General features: G+C 53.6%; 1 protein-coding gene across 5 annotated transcripts in view; it reads left to right on the plus strand.

Annotated features, from left to right (window-relative positions):
* Positions 1-5,343: 5,343 nt before the first annotated feature.
* The window catches only part of SPACA7 (sperm acrosome associated 7), a 28,172-nt gene continuing 7,397 nt past the window's right edge, over positions 5,344-26,118 (plus strand). Inside the window, exons 1-5 of one of the 5 annotated variants that reach the window (XM_045482394.1) lie at positions 5,378-5,584; positions 9,069-9,128; positions 13,671-13,772; positions 14,659-14,766; positions 17,472-17,543. In XM_045482394.1, the coding sequence (XP_045338350.1) occupies positions 5,401-5,584; positions 9,069-9,128; positions 13,671-13,772; positions 14,659-14,766; positions 17,472-17,543 (526 nt within the window). In that variant the 5' untranslated portion in view covers positions 5,378-5,400. Of the gene's footprint in view, positions 5,585-9,068; positions 9,129-13,670; positions 13,773-14,658; positions 14,767-17,471; positions 17,544-26,118 lie in introns of all 5 variants that reach the window. The other 4 variants (XM_045482396.1, XM_045482401.1, XM_045482403.1 and 1 more) reach the window with 4 other exon arrangements.

Consider the following 26,118-nt stretch of genomic DNA (forward strand, 5'->3'; position numbering starts at 1 on the left):
TAACAGTGCGGCGTCCCCGCTAATAGAACGTTGTAACACCTGAATACACCCGCACGCCTGATTAGGCGCTGACAACATACACCCATAAAGGAAGATTATAAGTTGTAATATGTCTTTGCGAGAAGCAGCATATTAACCACTGTTTGTATACTTCTCCAATTAGATTCCTGTAATTCTTCATTTAGAAAACAGTTTACATTATAATAGCCAGCATCACTTCTGGTTTTGAAACAATTGATTATATGTATACTGCCAAATTATGGGTCTACGGGATATTTTCATAAGTGAAAACAACTCTGAACGATCTTCGAAAGGATCTTTAACTGGGGCGTCTGGCGACGTGCAGACAGACTATCACCTGCGCCCGCTACCCCTAGGGCCTCCCAGTCAATGGAAACATCCCATTTTTCCCCTCTCTGGTTTTCCAGGAGCAGAGATTTGCTCCGTGGACCTGGAAACCAGAACAGCGGTGCTGGTCACAGCTCTGTCCCTGGCCCCTTGGCTCTCTGCCCCACGGACCCCAGCCCTTCAAGCCCTTCAAGCAGAGCCCCCAAGACAAGATGTCGGTGAGGAGGAGAGCCACTGAAGGAGGGACCGGCAAGGGCACAGCCAGGTGAGGCAGAGATGACCCCGGGGGCCCGACACAGCCCAGCGAGTAGGGGCTACGTGGCAAGAGGGGGAAATAAATGACCCATGGGAACACCTGTCCTCGTGGGATGGCTCGGAAGCCGAGGCTCAGTGTGACTTCTCTGAGGTCACCAGCTAGTAAGCGGCCGAGCTGGGAGCTGAGTCAGCCTAGTTCCCAGTGTGCACCACCTCTCAAAGCTTGGCCACGCTGCACACGAACCCCCTGGTGATTTCTAGGAAAGCACGCGTGGACCTCTACCAGGAAAACCCATCCCCTGGTCTTGTCACTGAGCACAACGAAGTCCGTTGATGTTACTTGTAAAACAAACATGAGAATTCTCCAGGAGACGCAGAGACGGCCGAGGACAAGGGGCCTCAGGACCCGAGGGACAGCATGGCAATGGGTCCCCTGGGTTCTCAGATAGCCTCATGAATCCCAGTGGGGTCCAGCTGGAGATGCTGGCAACACAGAAATACCCACAGACCCAGACTGCTCCCTCCAGCCAAATGACAGGGATGCGGGGTCAGCCTCACGAGACAGACGACATTTCCACAGTACAACGCCTCTACCCCAGCCAGACACCACAGAAAAAAATGTTCCCGGTCTCCAGCCCACCAGCCAAAGTTGCGTGGGGAACCTAGCCTTGCACCCTCAGTGAGCTGTTAAAAGGGCCCAACTCACTGTTGGGGACACCGGTGCAGCAGGCTGAGCACGGCAGCCGGACCCCACCCCATCGACAGTAACGATGGCTCCAGGGCAGTGTCAGACGCCTGCCTACGGAGAACAAGGTCTAAATAACCCCAGAGTCTTAAACGGCGATGCACGCACCGGCCGGATGTCAGTCAAAGCCCACTCATCGCACCGGGACGGGACAGGTGTCCGACGTAACTGCTGAGGATTTCAATGCACTGATCATACAAATGCCTCCCCGAGACTTTACAAACATGCTCGGCACAAGTGAAAAATAGAAAGTCTCCACAAAGATACAGAAGCTTTCAGCAAATACACAGAGAATGTAAAGAACCAAGCGGATATTTTAGAACTAAATAGCCGCTAAATGTCTGAAGAGTTAAAAATCTCACAAGATGGGTTCAATAGCAGAAGAAGACACAAGAGGATCAGCGGAGGAGAAAAAGGTAAAACAGTAGAAACTCCCCGCTGTCACTGACCGTATTGGCGGACAGACGAAGAAGGAATCTATGATCGTATCAATTCACACAGGAAAACATTGTTGACAATTCCTTCCAAACCGATCTAAAGGCTTAACAAAATTCTCATTGAAATCCCAGCAAAATTTTTCTGCAAGTATAGGCAATATTATCATAAATCTATTTATAAGCTATAAAGTATAAAACTTTTAGAAGATAAGAGAAATCTTCCAGACCAAGGGCTTAGGGAAGAGACAGGACAACTATGGAAAACATGACTACACTGCGTGGCACATTCTGATTGGGTGGGTCCGGGCCTCAGGCGGTGAAAGAACTCACCCCCCAGGACAGAACACAAAGAGAGGTTTGTTGAATACATTGGGGGCGGGGTGGGGGGGGCAGGACAGCAGAGAGACTGTCCGCCAGGAGGCAGTGGTGAGGCGCTGTGGTTACAGGATGCAGTGAGGAAGCATGGGGACGGAGGAATTTTCCCTGTTTTGGTAATCTTAGGAGCCGGGCCTGGTTGTAGGCAGTCCATTGGTCCGCTGGGGCCGATGGCACTTCAGGGTGGGTCGCTTACTGGGCCTCTTGCATTCGGCCTGGCGGTCACTCTAGGCCCCTGACTCAGACTTCCACTGCCCAAGCTCGTTGCCTGAAAGCGGCCTCTACACGTTGGATTCAGCAAAACCAAAAACAACTGTTGTTCCGCAGAACACCTAGCAAAGAAGATGAAAGGTAGGCTGCTGACCGCGAGAGACTGTTTGCAAATGGAAGCTCTAATAAGTACTCGTACTTAGTAAGAATAAATATATAATGAACTCTCAAAATTCCACACTAAGTCAGAAGTGGGCAAAAGACATTCTTGTCTGTGGGACGGTGGTCTGCCAGAGATGTGTCTGCACACCCAGGCCTGCAATCTCCAGAGCCTGCGAGTTTTCTGACTTAATATGGTCGCGGTAACTGCGGTTGTAGGTGGAATTCAGATTGCCAGCCACCTGAATTTAGAGGGAGGGTTGATCCTGGATTGTTCATGGGGGCCCGAATGAGGACTCTCCAGGGAAACAGAGCCAGGAGGCGGTGTGGATGCAGAGAGAAAAGATTTATTTTCAGGAGTTGGCTCACGTGATTTGTGGAAGCCGACGAGTCTCAAACTGAAGGGCAGGCTGGAGCCCAAGGAAGAGCCGACACTGCAGTCCAGGTCTGAAGGCCATCTGCTGGGAGAAGTCCCTCCTGCGTGGGAGGGATCGGTGTTTTTGCTCTAATCAGGCCTTCAACTGATGGAATGAGGCTCACCCCCATTATGGAGAACAGTCGGCTTTACCCAAAGTCCAACAGTCTGAACGTAAATCTCATCAAGAAGCCCCTCATGGAAACATCCAGAATATTTGGCCACATGTCTAGGCCACGTGGTCAGCCAGGTTGGCACCTAAAATTAATGCTCACAGAGAGCCCCATGAAATCTCAAATGTCTATATAACCAGCACAGGGAGAACCAGAGAGAGGACAGATGAAGATGGGCAAGACCAACCACAGCCAAGGAACACAGTGCTTTCTGGGCACTGGAAGAGGCAGAGGAAGGAAGTCTAGAGAGCCCTTGGAAGTCACACATCGCTGCCATCCACCCAGTGTGGACTCTGGCCTCTGGGACTATTAAGATGATAAATTTATGTTTCTTTCTTAATGTTTTTATTTTTGAGAGAGAATGAGAGAGAGAGCACAATCAGGGGAGGGGCAGAGAGAGAGGGAGACACATATCTGAAACAGGCTCCAGGCTCTGAACCGTCAGCATAGAGCCCGACATGGGCCTCGAACTCACGAACGATGAGATCGTGACCTGAACCGAAGTCGGATGCTCAACCGACTGAGCCACCCAGGTGCCCCTAAATTTATGTTGTTTTGAGTGCTGAGGACATGCCTGCCCCAAGTGGTTCTCCCCAGGTTTGCTCCCAGCCCCTCACAGGGAAATGCCCGGAGCTGCCTTCTCCCGGTGGCATAGGTAGGAAGTGGGACAAAAATTAAGAAAATTGTCAATTACTGATCAGATGCAGGTCATTTGGGGCTGATTGTTGTAGGAATTGCTGCTTAACCACTCGGACGGTGGCCCTGGACGGTGGGTCACAATTCTGTCACTCGAGGTGCCGCTGTCCATTTGTGTTTTGTTTCCACTGTCTCATGCTGGGGCTGCTGGCTCAAGGACCTGAACAGCACAAGTCCACACCACTGGTCTATATGTCATCAGTCCATTAATTAGCTCAAGTGGGACATGAAACCCACCACATCACCCGCAAACCTAAGCCACGTTAACATGCCTGACGGACACTGCAGATATTTGCAGCGTCCTTCATGATCACTCCTGGAGGTAGAAGCGTTCCACTACATCCACCAGGAAGAATACCTAAGCAAAAATCTGCAAAAGTTCCCCATTTCAGCAATAAGAAAATTATTTTTTTTTGCTAAGAGACCCCTGGTAGGCCAGCCATTTTTAAAAATTTTTTTTTCAACGTTTATTTATTTTTGGGACAGAGAGAGACAGAGCATGAATGGGGGAGGGGCAGAGAGAGAGGGAGACACAGAATCGGAAACAGGCTCCAGGCTCTGAGCCATCAGCCCAGAGCCTGACGCGGGGCTCGAACTCACGGACCGCGAGATCGTGACCTGGCTGAAGTCGGATGCTTAACCGACTGCGCCACCCAGGCCCCCCGGCCAGCCATTTTTAGAGCCATTACCAGGTTTTAGGAGGCATGGTTGCTCTCTTTTACCCTGGTGCACTCCCCTGGGACCCCACACCTGTTTACACAAGACCCCACTGTGAGCCTGGGGACAGGTATCGGTCCTGGTCGGGTATGACCCAGGTGAGCCAACCAGAGTCCTTCCTTTGGGGTTTTCTCACAGATGTCGATGGAGAAAAGCCTAGAATGTCTGAGACAATGAGCTGTGGGACATATGTAGCCATGCTCCTGTCTTGGGATGAGCGTCCACCACCAGAGAGAAGTCAGGGCTGCTGAGAAGGAGGGAAAGGGGGAGAGTGGCAGACCTGGGGCATCAGCCCTATTCTTCTCAGACCCCTGGAAATGCTGGTTCCAGGGCTCACCATCCTCCTTCCAAGGCACCTCTTGTCACTTAAGCTGATTTTGGTTGGCTCTGCCACGTGCCCTTAGAGTCTTGATTACCATCCCACCCCTCGGGCTTCAGGGACTGCAGGACAAAAGAAGGCTCCAGAACAGGAAGTGAGCACGCTAAGGGGATCTCTGTTACCCTACTGCCCCAGTCAGCCTCCCTGCTTCTTCATAGTCACACGGCCCCGACACAGCCCTCCCCGCACAGGGGGCAGGACGCCACTCACTTCCTGCATGATGTCACAGGACCCTGGACACCAGGCTCCCTGCATAAGGGGCGGGACCCTGTGCACTTCCTGCCATGACGTCACAGGATGCTGGACACTAACCTCCCCGGAACACGGGGTAGGACCCCGCGCCCTTCCCGCCATGACGTCACAGCTCCCCAGACATGGCCCTCCCAGCACAAGGGTGCAGGACCCCACTCACTTCCTGCTGTGAGGTCACAGGACGCTGGACACTACCCTCCCCAGAACATAGGGTGGGACCCCGCTCACGTCCTGCTGTGATGTCACAGGACCTTGGACATTCCAGGGTATCCTGGAGACCAAGGTCTTCAGGGCATGGTCTTCCTCCTTCAGCCGGAGGGAACATGGCAGGAGACAGAGGAGTGACCTTGTTTGTCCTGCTGCTGTCCTGCTGGCACCACACGGAGCCCCAGCCCATCAACACGACTTCAGGTACAGTCACAGGTGGGTGGCTGTTGGGTGGGTGGGAAACGCACGTCTCCCTGGGGCTGAGTCAGGACCCTCCCCACCTCCCCAGTTTCCCATCCATTTCTGGGAGAGAGTGAAGCGAGTTGAACACTTTTCTACCTTGAAAGTCCTTTTCAAACTCCAGAACCCCATGGGGAAGGAGCGTATGTGATGTATTTTCACTTTTTATCACAGATGATTTCTAGGGCGCCTGGTGGTTCAGTCGGTTGAGCGGCCGACTCTTGATTTGGGCCCAGGTCTTGACCCCAGGGTCATGGGATCCAGCCCCGCATTGGCCTCCGTGCTGAGTGTGGAGCCTGCTGGGGGTTTTCTCTCTCTCCCCTCTCTGCCTCTCTCCCCTGCTCATGCACATGCTTGCTCTCTCTCTCTCTCCCTCTCCCCCTAAACTAAGGAAACAAAGACAATTTCTAACCTCCGGAAAGTCGAGGGGCAGCACAGAGACCCTGCCGCCCCCCACCGTCCACCACCCCACACTTCCTGCACACACACACTGCTGCTGTCCCCGGGACCTTGTAGTCCTGTCCAAATGGTCTTACTGCTTCACGTAAACCTTTTCTTGCTAACGTGAGGCGGTTTTCCTTTACACACCGGTGTCGTGAAGACCCGGACAAAATTAACGGAAGCCTGAACAGTAGCTCATCCCGGCTGCACCTGATCTGCCGTGGTCCCCAAATGCCCTTGTCAGGGAGGGTGCCGATCGCACCCAGGACGGCCCCCGCGTGTGCTTCTGGCCCCCGCCCTCCCATGCTGGCCCCTTCCACATGGAGGATCTGAGCGGGGACAGGCCGGCCGGGACGGGATGGGACTCTGTGACTCCCCAGCAAAGGATGGCAGGGAGGGGGTGCTCCGTGACCCCCTCACCCGACTTCCTGCCAGGAAGCTCTATTCTCAGGCCACCCGGCCACTCTTACACCTGCCGCACAGGTCACCACAGATGAAAGGAACGGGGCCGAGATGGTCCCCCAGCCCCAGCTCCCAAGGATGGCCAAGTGGACCCTGAAGCCTCACCCACAGGGTTTGGGGGGGCTCCTCTGAAAGCAGGACCATGGGTGCTGCCCGAGCCGGCTCTGTGTCCCCTCCCGCCCTTGCCATGCCCACACGTCCGGGGGCGGGGGGGGAGGGACGGGCCAGCTGGCCGCAGTCGGGCCAGAAGTCAGGTGGTCCTGAAAGGAGTGAACATCCCCAACTTCCTTTTCTTCAGCAAACTGAGCTCTGAGGCGCTTCCCAAGGACAGTGTCCTTTGCGATGCCGTGGTGCGGACGGGGCTGTAACAGGTGGGGCCGTGTGTCCCCCATGGGAGGGCGCGTCCTTCCAGGCTGCTCCTTCCTGCTCAGACTGTCACGTGCCAGTGCCCTCGGGAGGTGCTCCCAGCGCCCAGGGACAGAGCACTCCTCCAGCCCTAAACCAGCCCGCCCCTCCCCGACCTGGTCTCCTGTCCAGACAGGGACACCTTTAGGTGACCGTCATGGTCTTCCCGGCTTGAAAGGCCAGTTAAGGGCAGTCTCTAAATCATTTTCTGAAAGGAAACAGTGGGTTTCCTTATGGGCTTGCGGCTGGGGCGCAGGAGCGCGGGAGTACCCGTCTCCGGGGGTCCCAAACAGACCAGCTCCAGCCGCTGACAAAATCCAAAGGTGGAGACACTGGTGGTGACACGAGAAAGGAGTTCATTTCTGTGAGGCTGACAGCCAGAAGACAGCGCGGACTGGCATCCCCAAGACTGTCTCCAAATGCAAAGACCCTTCCAGGTTTATCTGCAGAGATGTGGGACAGAGGCCAGGGCACAGGCAGATGGACAGGAAGGGTCATGTGCATCATTGTCATGGGGTCCATCACGTGTGGGCTCCGGCCGGCTCAGGCAGTTTCCATTCCCATCAGAGGAGGCTTTGCCTTCCGAGTCTTGCTTGAGTTAAGGGAGAAACTGGAAATGAGAACTTCATCTATTAGAAAGTTTGCAGTCAAAATGGGGATGGTTGAAGTCCCCCCCCCTCCCAGGGGCTTACCGCCTCCGAGGGCACTGGTGCCGTTGGCCAACGTGAGTCGCCCTGACCACGAGGAGAGACGGGAACGGCAGTCATGGGCCTGGTTTGCCTTGTTTTCCCCAAATTAACCAGAGCACAGCCGCAGAGGTCAGCAGCGAGCCCTTCCCGGTGTCCGGGATGCACACTGTGCAAATATGGAGGAGTAGTCAGGGATCCTGGTAGCTCCGGCGCCCGGCGGTTTGAAGCCGAGAGACTATCAGTCGGAGGTGACAACAGGCGAAACACGCCACAGCCGCCACCGTTGACAATGCACTTTGAAAACCGTGCGGGTATTCTAGAGCATAAATATTTTTCTGCACACGCTTGCTGCCTGACTGGCACAATACTCCCATTATAATCACGGGACAGACACAGAATGAAAAGAGTATTTTTGACAAAGTGCTCGCTCGACGCAGCTGTGCCCATTCTTAATGACTCATTAATGCCTCATCCTCGGCGAACTGTACTTTTGTTTGCCTCGTTGCCGGGAGGTCAGCACACTGGGAAGCGATTGTCATCTCCGTGCAGACCTCCTTGCAGAGATTTCCGCATTGTTCTAAGCCCCGCGTGCAGATGAGGCCATTGGTATGCAGATTGTCCGTCATTAAAACCATTTGAAAATCAGCTTCGTCACTGGTTTACTGTTGGAACGAGAGTCTGCAGACGCCTGCGAGCTCTGTGCAGCCGGGCAAGGTGGCGCTGCCCAGCGGGTCCCGGGCGTGCCCTCTCCCCTCCCCGGGGGCGGGAGGGGAGGCTGACCTTGACCCTGAGTCGAGGAAATGGACGAGGACACCCCTGCTCTGAGCAAAAGGAGTAGTAGGGAGCCCCCGGCTGGTGCCGCCGTGCGGAAACCCTCACTCCATGCACTGCCGGGCCCCCAGCGAGGCCGGGGAGGCTGGGGGTCGGGCGTCCAGGGATCCCACGGAAGTCTGCCATCTGGCCCGGCCGGCTCACCCCTGAGACCCCGTGCCTTCCCTGTAAACAGACCACCTGGAATCACTCTGCTTCTGAAGGGGAGAGAGCAGGTGGCCAGTCTCTCTGGGACCCCCTCCCGACCAGAGAACCCCCAGCGTTCCCCAAATCACGTCCCTAAGCTCCCAGAGGCACCGGCCTCTGGAGCCCTTCAGAAAGGACGTGCACGTCCCTCTTGGTTGGCTGTCCGCGGAGCACGTGCAAGGGCAGTCATCCCTGGTGCCAGGACGCGTGTTCCCTTCTGAGGGACGGTGCCAGCGAGCACTGCCCCACACGGCAGGAGTCAGAGCACAGGGCACGTCCCTCTACCACAGGGCCACCTTGCCCGCCACTTTCCGGATGAGAACCCAGTCCTGGGAACCCCTTGCAGGCCTCTCCCCCCTGCAGCGGGCTGGTGGGCGCTGCAGAGAGAGAGATCAGTGCAAATTCAATGAATTGTTAAACTATTAGGGTATTTATTTCCCCCCTAGGTCCAACCACTGAAATGCCACCCAGCTCAAAAGATCAGGAGGATATACCTGGAATATTTGGTAAGGAACCTCCTCATATCGGTATTTGACCTGTATCTGGAGGGGTGGGTGCCTGTGAATGGGTGCTCCCCAGAGAACCTGGTGGCCCAGGTGGAGGGTGTGATTTGTTTTGAGGTTAGAACCACACGCCATGGCCACAGCCATGGCCACGGCTTCAGTGCTTTCACCTGAGTCAAACTCCCAAGAATTCAGGAAAGAAGTAGAATTTTAGGCCATTAGACGCAAGAAGGGCCGTGGAGCATTGCTTCTGAATGCGGGTCCCCAGACCAGCAAGCCGTGCCAGCCAGGAGCACGTAAGAAATGCCCAGTATCCAGCCCTCCCCAGAAGCCCTGCTGTCCTGGGAATCGCTGACTTTAGGGCTGCTCAAAAGAAGTACAACGCAGGCCACACATATGGTTTTAAATTGTCTAGTAGCCATATATTTTTTAAGTGTTTATTTTATTTTTGAGAGGGACAGAGAGAATCCCAAGCGGGCTCCGTGCTGCCAGCACAGATCCTGACACGGGCCCTGAACTTAAAAACCGTGAGATGGTGACCTGAGCAGAAATCAAGTGTCAGATGCTTCACTGACTGAGCCCCCAGGCGCCCCATCCAGTAGCCATATTTTTTTTTTTTAAAAGAAGCAGGTGAAACTTAATCACATTTTGTTTGATGTTATCATTTCAACTTGTAACCAACATAAAAGTACTAATGAGGTATTTTCAGCCTTTTGTCACACGGAGTATTCACAGTTCAGTGTAGTTCACGCTTAGAGGACATGTCAGTCGGACATGCGTGGGTCCCACATGGCCAGAGCTACGGGGCCCCCAGTTCTGGTCCAGCCCTCACTTCACATTTGTAGAAGCCCCCTGGGCAGAGAGAGGGCTCCCGGCAGTCTCCCTCCCGCTGGGACGGCTCTCCCCCTAGGCTCCGGCTGGGGACTCGGACTTCCCTGGGTCTGAGCAGGAGCCCTAGAAACTCAAACGGCGGAGTGCCTGTCTGGTTATGTGGGCTCTTTCCAGCAGCATCTCTGCCATGACATTGGACTTTGCTGCATTTCCAAGTCTGATGCAGAAGAGGCCCTGGGAAATCCTCTCTGACCGCCAGAGGGATGGCAGACAGACAGACAGGTGGATTGGCAGATTACATGAATGAGCGAATGAATGAATGTTCCAGTTTGGTCTGGGGCTACCGCCGTCTGCTCATCTCCGCGCTTCCCGTCTCAGACTCAGAGGCAGTGGTTCCGATGCCCACAGGTGCCTCAGTCCCCCTGAAGCAGGTCCTGGCCATAAAACGACAGGACATCAGCTCTGTGTGTGGTTCAGGCCTTGGGGAGAACTCAGGTGCATGGAGGCCCCTGCCCCACGCAGGTGTGAGCTTAAAGGTGTGACTTAGATGCCCTTAAAAATGCTACGCACAGGTCAGGTAAGTCTGAGGGTGCCAGACCTGGAAGGGCGAGGCCTCGTCAGGTGAACTTTCCAGCAAGAACGGGGCACCAGCAGGTCCGCGAGCGGTGGAGACAAACGCTCCCAAGTTTCCTGAGGGCTCTGACTGTCCCGGGCCCCGCAGGACCATAGTCCTGACACCAGCAACCCCTCCATCCCGTGGGCCAACCCCCCCAAAGTCCCGGCCACTGTGGAGAAAGTCAGAAAGGATGAGTCACTGGGATTTCTGATCAACTAAGCCCAGAAGGGGAGCTGAGGCTCCCACTCCACCCACCCACACTTCTCCCGAGTGGGGACGGGGGAGTAAGACATCCGCGTCTCTGGAAATAAGTGAGGCCACCGCGTGAGAACAGCAGGGGCTGCCCATTCAGAGCTCCCTGTAGCAGGGCATCCGCCAGGCCACTGCCACGTGCGTGTGGCAGAGACTCAGGTGGGTGGGGCGGGGAGAGCTCAGGGTGGAAAAGAGGTGGCTGGGGGCAGGGACCCTGGGGGAGGTGCTGGCCCAGGACAGCTTGGGAGGGGCTGGGGGAGGTGCTGGCCCAGGACAGCTTGCGGTGGGGGGGGGGGGGGGGGGCTGGGGGAGGTGCTGGCCCAGGACAGCTTGCAGTGGGGGGGGGGGGGGGCTGGGGGAGGTGCTGGCCCAGGACAGCTGGGGGTGGTCCATGGGGGAGGTGTTGGCCCAGTACATCTGGGGGGGGGGCGGCTGGGGGAGGTGCTGGCCCAGGACAGCTGGGGGGTGCTTAGGGGAGGTGCTGGCCCAGAACAGCATGGGGGGGAGGCTGGGGGAGGGCCTGGGGAGGTGCTGGCCCAGGACAGCTGGGGGGGGGTCTTGGGGGAGGTGCTGGCCCAGGGCAGCTTGGGGGAGGGGGCCCAGACGTGGGTACTGGCCAGGACACCGGGGCAGCTAACCAGAAGCAGGTCCAGGGATGGGTCCACATGGGGCTTTCTCTGGTTGGTCCCAGGTTGGAAGCAGGACAACAGTTGGGGAAGCCTTCCTGCCCTCAGGGGCAGATTGCCCGGGGGTGGAGGTGGGGCTGCAAGAGTGCCTTCTGGGCTACAGCCAACACCATGGGCTGGTTTTATTTTGACGTAGGTCTGGTGCTTGTCCATTTGTATATTCAGTGTCTCATTTATCGGAAACAACAAGTTACCCATAAGAAATTAGACACAATTTGAAGGCAGCGTTGTCTCACTCGTACAGCAACCTGATGCTCTGTCACTCCCTGAAGGTTTCTGCTACGATTACACGCACAATGCCTCTGGAGGCCTGTTGGAACTTGGCCACCTCTGAGGTGTCCCCCAGCCCCCCCTCTGAAGGTGGTGTGAGGTCGGCTGGCTTCGGCCTCCTCTTGGCCCTGAGGACTGTCCCCGCCCACTTTGAGGACCTCTCAGGATGTGTGCAGCTGATGGTCTCTAGTGTCCCCAGGAGGCCACCCGGCTTCCTTCACGAGGTAGACTGGTTCCAGGAGCTCCCACTGCTTTGAGCTGGTCAGTCAGGCTCCTGTCCCGGCCCCTGGTGGGTGCTCTGTAAAGTGCTGTGCACAATCACACATGTAGAGTCCTGCCCTTTGCACACCGCTGCGTATTTGCTCCAGACAGAGACCAGGGACCAGGGCTGGGCCGCCCTTGACCCCCAGGCACCTGGACAGTTTCTGGTACACAGTAAGTGCTCAATACAAGTTATTCCCATGAATATCCGCTCTTCTGTCTGACCCAAAATCTAACTAGACACCTTGATCTTCGGGGACTTAAAATGGGCTCTTCTGCACAATAACTGGCCCAGAAGAGTGGCCAAAATCTTCTCAAGGTGGAAACAGGTGTTGGCAAAAACCACTGGCCACATGAGCAGGGCCAGAATGGCAGCAGTAAGGGGCTGTGCTCCCGTGTCACCAGCAGCTCAGCGACATCATGTCATGGCCCTGAGGCCACCCTGGCCATCCCTTGAGCTTCTGCCTGTGGTCATGGATGGCGTCCACAGCCCCAGAACTGTGTCCACTTCCAGGACAGGGAGAAGTAAGGGTGTAGGGGGTGAAGCCACCCACTTCTCTCTACCGGGAGAAGCAAAGTTCCTGTCAAAGCCAGTGGGCTCGCTGACCTTTGCATGTTCCGAGCCCCCAGCTGCCCCACGGCCCCAGCCAAGTTCAGTTTCTGTGGGGGAGGTTGGAGGACGCCACACAGAACCGTGCAAGAGCGTCTTCCCGCACATGGCGGTGAAACCTTTTTTTCCAGTGACGCTTCGCGTCTGTTCCCCTGGACTCCTGTAAGTCACATGACTTGGAACCCGGGTGGGCAGCCGTGTGCTTTGCCCAGGATCTCAGGGCTCCCAGGATGTGGACCTGGAAAGTCTGGTCAAACTAGTCATCGCCTGCTAGGTGGGCTCCAGCCTCAGCACCTGGACCGACTGCTCAGGGTTCCTCGTAGGCGGCAGAGGTCGGGCGACTCCCAGCTGCTGTCTTTTAAATTACATTAGTCTCCACCACGGTCCCCGACTGTGCTAAGGGCTTTCCACATACACGGCTTTATGCGACCCTCATAACATGCCTGATGAGATAAGACAGACCCATTTTACAGAGGAGAAAACTGAGGGTCCAAGTAGAAGCTTCCTGGGTCGTGATCCAGTGAGAGCGAAACCAGGATGTGGGTCCCGTCTGTCTGACGAAAAGCCCAGTGCGCTTACGTTAGAAGCTTCCTGGGAGCTGTCAGGGAGACGTAGAGGGAGAGAGAAAACAATGCTGCATTCTGCAGAAATCGGGAAAGACCGTGTGTCTCCAAGGGGACGGCTTGGGGAAAGTCTCAGAGGGGACAGAAGGACAGAGGGGCAGAGAGTAGAGGTGGGACGGCACCTGGGCCAGGCTTTCTAGCCTCGTGTCTTTGGGGAACAAAGTTTATTGTCCAGGGCATCTGGACGCCCTCAGGTTTTCAGGAGCTGTTGAGGGGGTCAGTGGTCTCCCACCCCAGACAGGGCTCTTTGGAGACCCCAACCCTGTCCGTCTCCACGGTGCCCCTTGAGTTCCAGTTTCTAGTCCCGCTTCACACACGGCCTTCGGTCCAGGTAGAACAAGAGGGTACCTGTCCTGCTCCGCTGGTTCTGACATGTCCTTATGTGCTTTTCCCAAGATGAAATTCTAGTCCAAGAGATGTTGAATCCAAATAAGTCATCAGTGGCTGGAAAGCACATGACAGCATCAACATTGTCAACAAAGTTGTTCAACGATAAAAGCAAGTATACATTTTTTACACCTGTGATGGCGTGTACTCCTAGAGGTCTGTGGTTGTGAAGACACAATCCTACCAGTTTACATTCTTTAAGGCCAGCTTACTTCTGGGGCAAAAGCAAATGGCGGTGTGCAAGAAACAGGTGTCCAGAACCTTCTCTGTAACCTTCCTGAGATTGAGGCGGCCAAGCCGAGGCTGGCGGAGACGAGTTCCTCTTATTTTGGGGTGGTCTTGGGGTGCACACACAAGCAGGCTCTTGTGCTTAGGATGCAAAGGCGGCTTAGCTACTGTGGGAATGGGGGGGACACATGGAAATGGGGACTTGCGACCACCCGCTCACTGACACGTACCTAAGCGTTCTGAGAGAGCGGGCAGTGACATTGACCCCATTGCACGTGGGACAGAACAAAGGTCTGAAGAACCTGCCCGAGGCCACACCGCTAGTAGTGAACGTGGGGAGAGAAGGCGCTTTTCCAAAGGGTGGTTCCGTGGTGTCCGGGGTGCGTGTCGATCAGTGAAACAGCTCACTGAGAACCAAGACCCAGTACTTGGCTGACAGTTGCTAAGGGGAGGCCCGGAGCAGAAATCCACAAGCAGTGCGTGAACTGCATTCAGCAGCCGGGAAGTTCAGCACTTTCTTGCAATTGTGCGCCCAGATGTGAATTCCGGTTCCTGGGACGAACACCACCCAGCATCTGCTGGGGCCCAAACTGCTGGGTTCAAGGTGGTCAGATGACGCCTGACTCCGGTACATGTCAACTTTCCAAGGCACGTTCTCAGTAGAACTTGACAACTGTTAGCGTTCCGTAAGATACAGTGTGGACCCAAATGTTCGGGTGTGTGTAATCAAAAATTTGTTTCCTTATTTTTTCCATGGTCTTCATCAAAGATGACAGCATGAATGAGAATTTTGAAGTTGGTGGCACTCAGAATTATCATGGACTCTCCGAAAATTCACAATTCTCTATTGGCAGTGAGGACAAAATTTTCAATAATGGTAAATGCAACACGGTAATGCCCTTGCCTTAGGAGAAGGTGGTGGGGAGGACAGAGGAGCCAGGCAGATGTACACGGGGACGTCCCTGTCACGGAGGATGAAAGCGTGGCTAGAGAGAGCTTAAGGCTGCTTCACCCCAGTGGGGCTGATTTCCCATCTCCGTCGAGGAACCACCTGCCCACCACCCCTGCCCGTGTTCCTGACCCTGGAGAAGCAGAGCCTGGCAGGAAGGTCCCGGCAGGCAGGTGGCCACTAGTCGGGAGGAAGGGCCACCACACTGCCCGCCCCTCCCACACGTCAGCTGGGTACCTGCCCCTCCCTGGGGGTCAGGGGTTGGGCAGGGAGAGCCAGTGTTGCCCCCGCCACCAGGGAGGTTCCCCCGGAGTGAGGGAAAGTGTCCCTCCAACGGCCAAGGTTGCTGAAATGAACTCCAGTGTTCAAGCTCTGAGGCTGAGGAGCTAGCCCCCCACGGGGTGACAGATCTTTTCCTCACCCTAAAGATGACGCAAAAGAAAGGTGCCTATGTAGCTCGGGGGACGCCTGGCCCATGAAGGGTTGTGGCAGGCTCTAGAGAAGAGAGCTTGTGAAATGGCAGCTTTCTGCTTCCATCACTCCTTCTGTGTTTCTTTATTGGGATTTTTGCCCTGAGGAAGAGCTTGTCCCTTATTTATTCATTCACTTACCCCAGATTTGCCTTGGGGGGTCCCTCCATTTGGCTCTTTGGTCCTGTTACTGTGCCCCCTCCTTCTGAACACCTCCCCACTTTCTGGCACCATGAGGTGTTCTGGGCCTCTAGCCCCCCGGCCCCAGCCCTGGAGTCGTGATTCTTTTTCACCAAAGGATGGAACTTAGAAACAAAAAGTGGGTGTCAGGTGGACTTGAGTAGAATGTCATTGCCCCTTCAGCAGGCTGGGCTGGGAAGTATGTGACCACACACAGAGACACACACGCACACATGCACATGCACATGCAGAGACACGTACACACAGAGACACACACTCGTGCACACGCAGAGACATGCACACACAGAGACACATATTTGTGCACATGCAGAGACGTGCGCACACAGAGACACACGCTCGTGCACACAGACACGCATGTGCATATGCAGAGACACACGCTCATGCACACAGACACGTGCACACGCAGAGACACACACTCGTGCACACGCAGAGATGTGCACACACAGACACACGCTCACGCACACAGACACGCATGTGCACATGCAGAGATACACGCTTGTGCACATGCAGAGATGTGTGCACACAGAGACACGCAGTACACATGCAGAGACGTGCACACACAGGTAGACACATGTACACAGATAAGCACATGCACACACAGACATACATGCGTGTGCACACAGGCACATGCAGACGTGTGTGCATATGCAGACCTACAGACACACATGCGTGTGCAGATACAAACACACACAACCAGTCACGCACACACAAATGTGCAGCACAGGCGTGCACACGCACAAATCCAGAGGCACGTGCACACGCAGCCATATTAAACTGTCTCCCTCTTTCTCTACGTAAAACCACGACCTGCAGCTGATAGGCCTCCATCCCGCTCCTTGGAACTTTCTTAAAAATCTGGCTCCCATTCCCACAGTAACTGAAGCACTTGCTTAGTCTAGAGGCTTCGGATTGCTCCCCCCACCCCTTGGGAAAATCAGATTGGCCGACAGGAGAGCAGTGTCGGTGAGGAGTTCTTTGTCTCTGTCTCACGTGTGGTTCGCAGGGTCACCCGGGGCACGTCTTTCCTCCCGCCCTTTCTGTGTGCCCCTCGTTTCCTGTAAAGTCAGGCTCATTCCTCATGCTGTTGATGTTAGATGTTTATGTTTGAATATGTGGGCATTACTATGGTTTTGGAGGTCATCATGATAGACAGAGGTACGTACCGGAATCCGCTAGTGGCCCACCACGTGCATGCCTAGCGGGCCGTCCCCACGAGTCCCGTGTTCCCTTGGGCTCAAATGAGATTCACGTATACTCAGATCACCTCCCTTGTTAGGTGAGGGCGCCCACCAGGCTCTGCTTTGTCCCCTCACACCAAGCTGGGAGCCACCGCACACCCTTAAGGGAGCTGGTGCCTGGTTCTCCAGCGGGGCACGCCCCTGTGCCAGTGAACCACGCCTCGTGCCCGCCGTCTTTCTACTTGTTTCCATTTGACATTGTCTCTACAGTTCTGCAGGGTGCCACGGCAACAGCCTGCTGGGCGTGTGTTTGCATGTTGTTGGAGATGTAAATTCTCCTAATTGGGAGGTGGGGCCAGCAAACAAGTGAATACAAGGTCTTGATAGATGACGCCTGACTTGATACTTGTGCCATGGCTTTCCAGAACACGTTATTTTTAAAGCTTATTTATTTATTTTGAGAGAGAGAGAGAAGGTGCAAGTCATGGAGGGGCAGAGAGAGAGAGAGAGAGAGGGAGAGAGAAAGAACCCCAAGCAGGCTCCTCACTGTCAGTACAGAGCCCAACGCGGGCTTGAACCTACGAACCGTGAGATCATGACTGGAGCCAAAGTCGGACGCTTAACCGACTGAACCACCCAAGCGCCCCCAGAACACATTTTTAAATAAAATTTGAAAATGATATTGCATTTCAACTTAGTGTTTGAAAATAAACCATGGCCGAAACGTTCATAAATGTGTAATCAAAACACTGTCTACCTGTTTTTTCCATGTGCATCATCGAAGAACCCATTACTGACCAGAGTTACCAACTCGGCAATCCTGAGGGTTACAGTGAATCACAGTTCTCTTCTGGCGGTAAGGACAGAGTTTCCAATGACAGCGACTGTGACTCAGTAGCTACCCCTGCCTGCATGCCGGGAAGACGGGGCGGGAGAGTCAGTCTGCCTTGCTGCTGTTACAAATGAGGACATCTTTGCCCTGCGTGCTGTAACTGTTTTCTTTGTGTATTTGAATGCTGTTGATTTTTGAAGGCTAAGTATTATTCTGCTCCCTTCTTAAATCCTTTTATTGTTTCAGTTCATTTTAACATTGATGCTTTAGGGTTTTCCAAACATACTGCATTATCACGTACAAATAGAATTTTCTTCTTCTTTACCAATGTGTATGCATCTCATTGGTTTCTCTTGTCTAATTGCATTAGCTCGTGTTTCTAGAATAGTGGTTGGAAGTAGCAGAGTTAGTGGGTGTCAGTGCCTCATTCACAGTCTTAGCAGAATAAGTTTAGCCAATAAGTAAGATTCTGGCTTTTAGACAAAGACTTATGTATTTTCATGTGGAAAAAAAAAGTATCCACCAACTTTTTTATATTTTGTCCCGGCCACTTTCATTATCTTCGGCAACGCTAAAGTTTTTTCTTTAGATCTATTAATGCGGTGAATGATGTATGCATGGATTTTCCAGTGTTGAACCAACCTTGCATTCCCAGAACAGATCTCACTTGGTCATGTTCATTGTTTTGGATCCTGCTCGCTGGTGTTTTATTTAGTAATTTTGCACCCAAATACAGTTCATAGGTGGTATTAGTCTGTAGTGGTTTTTGGTACTTTTTATCAGATTGAAATGTCAGTGTGATACCTGCCTCATAACAAAGATTTAAATTTTTTTTTCTTTCTTTTTGAATCTCTTAGAAAATTTAAAGAGCATTGAAACAATCTGGTCTTTTCAGATTTGTCAGAAATGCCCTGTGAAACCATCTCATTCTGGTGCTTTTCCTAGAGTAATTACTCAGTAACTCTCTATTTCTTCTAGGCAAAGTGATTCATTTAATCTTTCTTAATCAGATGCAGTCAATTTTAGCAATGCATATTTTTTTTAGAAAAACATCCATTTCTTCTGTGTTCTCAAACGTATTTGCAGGGAAGTCTCCAACTCATCACATTATCTTAAAAATACCATTTGTTTCTACTGCTATTTCCCCCTTGTCATGTCTTATTTTATAAATACATGCTCTTTTTTTATCTTCCTTATTAGGTAAACCAGCATTTTGTCTAATGTATTAATTTCTTCCCACGATCTAGGGTATTGGCATATTAACTAACTACACCGAGTTTCCATTCTGCACCCCTATTTATCTGTGTCTTTGTCATTACTATTTCCTTCCTTATGCTTTTTTTGTAGTGAGCTTTGCTGCCTTTCCCAGTCTTCAGGCTGAGTGGCTCACTGACTTCATTCTACTGATAAGTGGTTGGTGCTCTGTTCTTTCAATGTGTCCCATTGATTCTCATATATCATGTTTTCATTGTCATTATCTCCCAGAAATTCTACAAATTTTAGTGCATAGTTCCTTTTTACCCAAAAGTTGTCTGAGAGGTGTTTTCTGATTTCTAGGTAGTAGGGCCTTTTCTCTTTGTTTCTGTTAATAATTCCTAGTTTGATTAAACTATGATCGGGAAGTGTTTTCAGTAGTGCTACTGTGTGGCTGATGTACATTTTCTTTGTGACCTGACATTAATTTCTGTGAATGCTGTGACAGCACTGAGAAGGTGTGCACTCTGCCAGGGTGGGAAGGGTACTTGTAGTATCTGCTTATTGATGATGTGGTTTAGGCCCCTCTCTGCTCACCTCTTCTTTTCTCCCTAATCTTTCCCTAGAATGGGGTGTAAATCCCCCCACTGTACACATCCTTGCATTTCCTGTAGTTTTTGCTTTACGAGCGTGATTCTTGTGACATTTGGCGCAAGGATGTTCATGAGCATTATCTCTTCATTATGAACTCTAGCTTTCGGTATTAAAAAGAGCCTTTCTTTGTCATGTTTAATGCTTTCGGGCTTGGATTTTACTTTCCCTGATGTAAGGGTCACTGCCACCTGCTTTCTTGTTATTTCAGTTTACCTGCTGTGTCTTTGTCCATTTTTTCATCTTTACGTAAATAAGCTGTCGCGCTGTAAGTACACAATGTGTACTTGGATCTTGTGTTAGCCCTTTCAGTGAAGATGAATCCGCCTCATGAAGTCCAAAGCCTCCCTCCAGGGGGAGGTGTCGAGGAAGCAGAGCCTGGCTGTGACGAGGCCCCATGCCCCCAGTCACTTCCTCTTCCCGCCACAACCTGAGCCAGACTTCCGAGCGTTTGGAAAAAGCTGAACCGAAGTGTTAAGACAACTCCCACTTCAACATGGCCCCTAAAAACTGAGGGAACGATGCACAGTAGAGCTGGGGCACTGGTCTCTGGGGAAGCACGGCCCCTGCTTTGTTCCCTGCCCGCCCCCCACCAGCCCCACGAGTCCCCTGTGTGCTCCCAAAGGGGCTGCTGTGTCCTCCTTGTCGCCCAGCGCTTTGTACCAGGCAGGCGTCCGTGGGCTCTGGATGAACCAGCTGTCAAGGGGATCCTGAAATCTTGGGGTTCATTTGAGCAAAACACTGGCCAAGATGCCACTGTGGGAGTGTGTGGAGGAAACATGGATCCATTAACACCCAAAAAAGGCAACATTCCATAATGTTTCACAACTTCACAAGCCACTGAAAGGCAATTCGATAGAATCGTTGCGTGTTGCGCGTGGCGGGTGCTCTGGGACCCGTCGGGGGACCCAGGGAGGCCCGTGTGATGGCGGAGGAGCCGACTGGAGAACCGGGAGAAAAACGGAGAAGGAAATCTTTTCTCTAAGCTCTTGAACAGCGAAGGACAAAGACAGGCCGTGGCAGAGCAAGACGGGACGAGGACATGAGCGCATCCGGAGAGAAACCGTCTCCCTCGTGAGAGACAGCGCCATGGGCTCCCCAAGCCACCTTTCCCCAGGAACCGGCCTCCTGCGGGGGCACCACGCGTGGGCCAGGAAATCAGCTTCCCGGGGGCAACGACACTTGTAAGGCCGGCGCTGATGAGGCTCCTGTGCCCGAGACCCAAAGGGCCGGGTCCCGCCGGCGGGGAGCTGTGAGCACGTGAAGGCCATGGGCACAGGCGGCCCCCCACCCTCTGCCAGCCCCCCAGGCCACTCCAGAGGCTGTCCTCCTGTGTGCTGGCTTCCTGTGCTGTTGAGACCCCTTGTCGCTCTGTCCTGGGAGCAGAAGTCCCAGACGAAGGCTTTGGCAGGCGGCTCCTTCCAGGCTGTGAGGGAGTCCCTTCCACGCTCTCCCAGCTCTCAGGGGTCTCCCCAGGCTTCCTGGGTTCCCTGGCTTACAGCAGCCTCCCCGACCCCTGCCTTGTTACCACATGCCTGCTCCTTACGCACTGCTCTGCAGCTGAATGTCCTCCTCTAATTATGATGCCAGTCACGCTGGATCGGGGCCGCCTGCTACCCGTGGGCCCGGCTCTGAACTGGTCACAGTTGCCGCAGCCCCGTTTCCACAAGGCCACCACGTGAACTCTAGGGCGCCCCATGACATCGCCTGGCAGTGGACACCCTCTGCCAGTGCCCGGAAACAAGCCCGGGGTGTCCTGCCAGATGTGGACTGCAGTAAAAAAGAAGTAAATGCTCTGCCGTCTTATTTTCACTAAGAGATCGTGCGAGGCTCAGAGGAGTCTTGTCTGGTTTGCTGGGCTGTTCTCGGTCCCGGTGACCCGGGGCCCCTGACCCCCGGCCCTGGCCAGGGAAGGGCGGGGACCGTGGGGGTCCTGCGGGGCAGTGGTGGTGGGGAGGCCTGGAGGTTGTTTCTGAGTGATCGGTCGCCTGGAGCCCCGCCCCCACATTCCCATGAGGAGGCTGTGGTCTGGGTGGGACAGTGACTTTGCAGACTTTGGCCCGTGAGCAAGGACGGACCTGTGTTCAGTGTTGCCAGGCCGCTGCTGTGCTGCAGACTGAGAGCCGTGGGTGTTATTTGTGGGCTGCACGTGCATTTTTGCCCCAAGCCGCGTTGCTGTGGGCGAGAGACCCTGAGGCAGTTCAACCAGCACGTGGTTGTCAGTGACAATAGCAATACTTCTTCAGCCCATCCTTGAGTACCTCGTGGTCGGAGACACAGCCCTGCAAAGTCGTGGCTCCCACATAGTGGGGCAGGTGCTGAGAAGGATGGGGACAGGTGACCTGTGGACGGCCCGATACTGTCGCGTGCATAGTCTGAAGCTTCGAAGGAGCAGGGGGTTGTGCGTGGAGCACACTGGGGTGGCGGCCCCTGACCACCAGGGGAGGAAGCCACCGTCACTCCTCCCCCGATCCAGGAAAGCAGATTTTGTGGCTGTGCCACAGCCAGTGAGAGAACAGCCATCGCCCAGGGGATGCCTCCTCCATGACTCCAGGTCCGACTGCGACAAGCGTGGCTCCTTCTCGGAAACCCCGCGGCCCCCGGAGGCCCAGAGCAGCACAGGCAGGGCCCCCCACAGGCATGCTCTGGAGGGCGCCACACTGGCCCAGGGTAGCTGCAGACAACAGGCCCTCGGCAGAGACTTCCCGAGCGAGTGGGCAGGAGGGTCGCTGCTGACGCCGGCATCCACCGGGTCTGCTGTCTCCCAGAAGCCACGTAAGCATAGTCCTGTCCTCAGAGCTAGCAGACAAGACTAAGAAACCCACCGTGTGGAGCACAAGGCGTGTACCTGGGTGACGGCGATGTTGGTGGAGACGCACAGATGGACGCTCCAGGTACAGGGACAGGTAAGGGCCTCACCTGAGAGAAAGAAAGCTTAGTGTCTACAATGATCTTTTGACTTGAAAAGCCGTCACTTCTGTCCTTCCTTGGGAGGAACCACAGGATCCCACGGTTGTCTGCGAATGTTTTCTAGTCGAGGCTTCTATCCACTCCCCTCTGCGTTTACTCCCAGTACTCCTCCGTGTGCATCCACGGAAGGGGGACACGAAGTCCAGAGCTCCGCTAACTGTGATGGGTCCTGGCCTGTGCGCCCCTCCTGGACAGGCACCAGGAGGCACCCTTCACGTGGCCCCCGACCTAGCACCCGGCACAGCGGCTGCTGCCTGGCATTTGCCGAATCAGTGAGTCAGCAGGTGAATAGTGCAAGTGTCGTCATCAATGGTGCATAAGTATGAAAGGTAATCGTCCCTCTGTGACTGTTACAACCATTGCAGCAACAGTGACATTCTCCCCCTCGGAGCGCTCACGGTGTGCCTGGCCCCGTCACGTTCAAATCACCCCGAGGGACCTCACGGCGGTCCTGTGTCGGGACCTCAGGCAGGGGAGCCGAGGACCTAGCCCTGGAGATTCACACCGCTTCCAAGGGCATTGGAGAACCCGGGGCCGGGGCTCCCCTGCGGCTGCCTGGAGCAGTGAGGACCAGCTCTGTGACCAGTTCTTGGTTTTTCTGGCTCTGCCCGTGGCTCTGCACCCCTGCCTCCACCCTTCCTGTCTTTCCCACCTGCACTGTGAGTGTGCAGGACCGGTGCCAGGGAGAACAATGGAGGTGATTTTACCTTTCAGGTGTCCCTGCAGGAAATGATTTCCATCTCAGAAGCCAGCAGCCAGCGCTTCTTGCCTCCCTGGGGTGCCTCGGGGGAGGGGCCCTCCCCAGCTTTTGTGGGCACATCTATCTAGAACTTTCTCATGGCCACAAGATATCATCTCCAGTCCAGTGCTCTGGGCCAGTGAGATTTGCGGACACTCCCTTCACACTGACTTTAGGACAAAGGGGACTTCTGCTCATTTATCGTCCTAGACCCCCAGGTGTGCCGTGATTTCATCTACACTGGGTTAGAAGTCAGTTCATGTCATTTGTAGACAAACAGGCCCCTTAGAAACCAGTCTTCTTTGTCTCTGGTCAACAGCGAGCAGGTTTTGGAAGCTTCCAAATTAGAAGGAATGAGTAGGTTAGAACACCTCCCTGAGGACCAGGGTCTTAGGCTGAGCCACTAGAAATGACCGTGCAGATCAAAGACAGTCCGATACCCGCTCCCGGGAACATTTTGGGGCCCCTGCGGCTCAGCGTAGCTGGGCACCCCCAGGCGTCCCTTCTCTCCGAGCCCATGCAACACGCAGGCCCTCTGGGAGCAGGTGTGCATCCTGGGCCTGTGGCCACAGGCGGGGCATTTTCTGGAGCTCCAGCCCCCGCCCCCGGCGGGCACACGGGCGGGCTCTCAGCGGGGCGGTCAAGCAACCCCACGTGTTGAGGACTCATTGCTCAGGGCTACGCTGAGCTCCACCACCGACTGACCCAGAGACAAAAAAGTATTGACACCACAACGTCGTCCTCCTACGCCACACCTGGGGACAGCACGGCAAAGAGGGTTTAAAGTAGGCTCCAAGGAATGAATCTCTAATGTGAAATTCTGGCCGCCACAGCAGGGCACCTCTTGGAAACTGACGGGCTCTCCTTCCTGGGCTGGAGCCCTTCTCTCCCGCTAAGCGATAGGTGGGACTGTCATGTGATATGACCGTCCCCTGGGGGCATGGGTCATTTTCTGCTTGATCTCAACCCCGTGGTGTTTGTCATCTGCCAGTGGAGGTCCAGCTAACCTTCCTGCCATCCTTCTCGGTGGAACGGGCCTGGAAGCGGACAAGTGTCTGTGGGACATGGGACGTGGGAAAGAGTGCAGGGCAGAGAGGAAGAGCCTGTCAGACCCCGGCTCCACCGCTCACTGGCTCTGCCGTCTTCGAACCTGTTTCATCATCTGTAAGCTGGGAGTCATAGTGCCTTAAGCTGTGGGGTCATTGGGACAATTAAATTGGTTGAAAAGGTAAGAACTTGGGGCAGATCTTGATTCATAAGAAGTGTTAGGCGTTATTACTAGACTTTCTGTGTTTTAGTAAGATTCAGTGTGATACAGGGAAATTCATCCTTTCTAGAGTCATGTAACCACCACCACAAATGACATACAGAAGAGGTCCGTTACCCGAAAATTCCACGCACCTTCCACGGAGCCCTAATATACTGACCTGTGTCCTGTTTCTATGATTTTCCCCCTTCCGGAATGTCATACATTACAAAGACCATGTAGACCTTTGAGTGTAGCTTCCTCAACTAGCACAACGCATTTGAGACGCATGCATGTTTGCCCGTAATTATTCGGTTCCCCTCACTGCAGCCCCTGCTGGCTTACTCACTCACGAGCTGAATGAGCTTGGGAATTACAAATAAAGCCACTGGAGATATTCCCATACAAGGTTTTGGGTGAATAAAAATGTTCCTTTAGTTTAGGTAAACAGCTAAAGGTATGGCAGCTATGTTTTACTGTATAAGAAACTGTCAATGGGGGCGCCTGTGTGGCTCAGTGGGTTGAGCGTCTGACTTTGGCTCAGGTCATGATCTCAGGGTTCGTGGGTTCGAGCCCCGTGTCGGGCTCTGTGCTGACAGCTCAGAGCCTAGAGCCTGCTTCGGATTCTGTGTCTCTCTCTCTCTGTCTGCCCCTCCCCCGCTTGCACTCTGTCTCTCTCTCTCTCTCTCTCTCTCAAATATAAGTAAAAACATTAAAAAATTTTAAAGAAGAAAGAAAGAAAGAAACTGTCAGCAGAAGTTGCATCCCTGCTAGCAGAATTGGAGCGGCCCTGGGTCCTCCTCAACACTGAGATTTTCTGTCTCCGGGCCGCTCTAGCAGACGCACAAGAGTCTCATTGTGGCATGGGTTTGCACTTCCCTAGTGACTGGTAATCCCGAGCGTATTTTCCTGTCTTTATTTGCCATCTGAAGATCTCCTTTGGTCTAGTGCCCATTTTCCTTAGTCTGTTTTCTTACTGTTGAGTTTTGAGATGTGTTTACACATTCTGGATACAAGTCCTCTGTCACGTGTATGATCGGAAGGATTGCCTGCCAGTCTGTGGCTTGCTTTTCATTTGCATACCAGTGTCTTTCAGAGATCAGAAGTTCTTAACATTGGTCAAATCCAGTTTATCAAGTTTCATTTTCAGTGTCAAATAAGACATCTTTGCCTCATTTAAAGTCACAAACATTTTCCATGTTCTCTTCCAGAAGTTTTAAAATTGTAGATTTTACTTTAGGGCTGTGATCCATTTTGAGTTAAGTTGTGTATATGGTGTAAGATAAGGATTCTTTTGTTTTGGTTTGATTTCTTGCATATTGATGTCCGGTGCCAACACCATTTTTTGCAAAAACTCCTCTTTCTCTGTTGAATTGCCTGTGCACATAGTTGACAATCAACCAGTCATTTGTGAGCCTGTTTCTGGCCTCTTTGTTCCACGGACTTAAGATCTACTCTTTTTCAGGTGTCACATTGCCTTGGCTACAGTACGTTGATACCAAGATTTGAGATCAGGTAGTGTCCTCCCGCTTTGTTCGGATTTTCAGAATCAACTTGGTTGTTCTGGTTTCTCTGCCTTCCCGTATACATTTTAAAAGCGGCTTGTTAATTTCCGCAGACCATTCTGTTGGGACTTTGGTTGGAATTGCTACGAGTCTATACATCAGTTTATCAGGCACCGACTTCTTAACTGTATTCAGTCTTGCCCTCTGTGGAGGACTCTGTGTATGTAGGTCCTCTTTGGTTCCTCTCACCAGAGTTTTGTAGTGTTCAGCATAAAGACTTTGCATATGTCTTAT

Source organism: Leopardus geoffroyi, chromosome A1, assembly GCF_018350155.1.
Source record: "Leopardus geoffroyi isolate Oge1 chromosome A1, O.geoffroyi_Oge1_pat1.0, whole genome shotgun sequence".
Lineage (NCBI taxonomy): Eukaryota > Metazoa > Chordata > Mammalia > Carnivora > Felidae > Leopardus > Leopardus geoffroyi.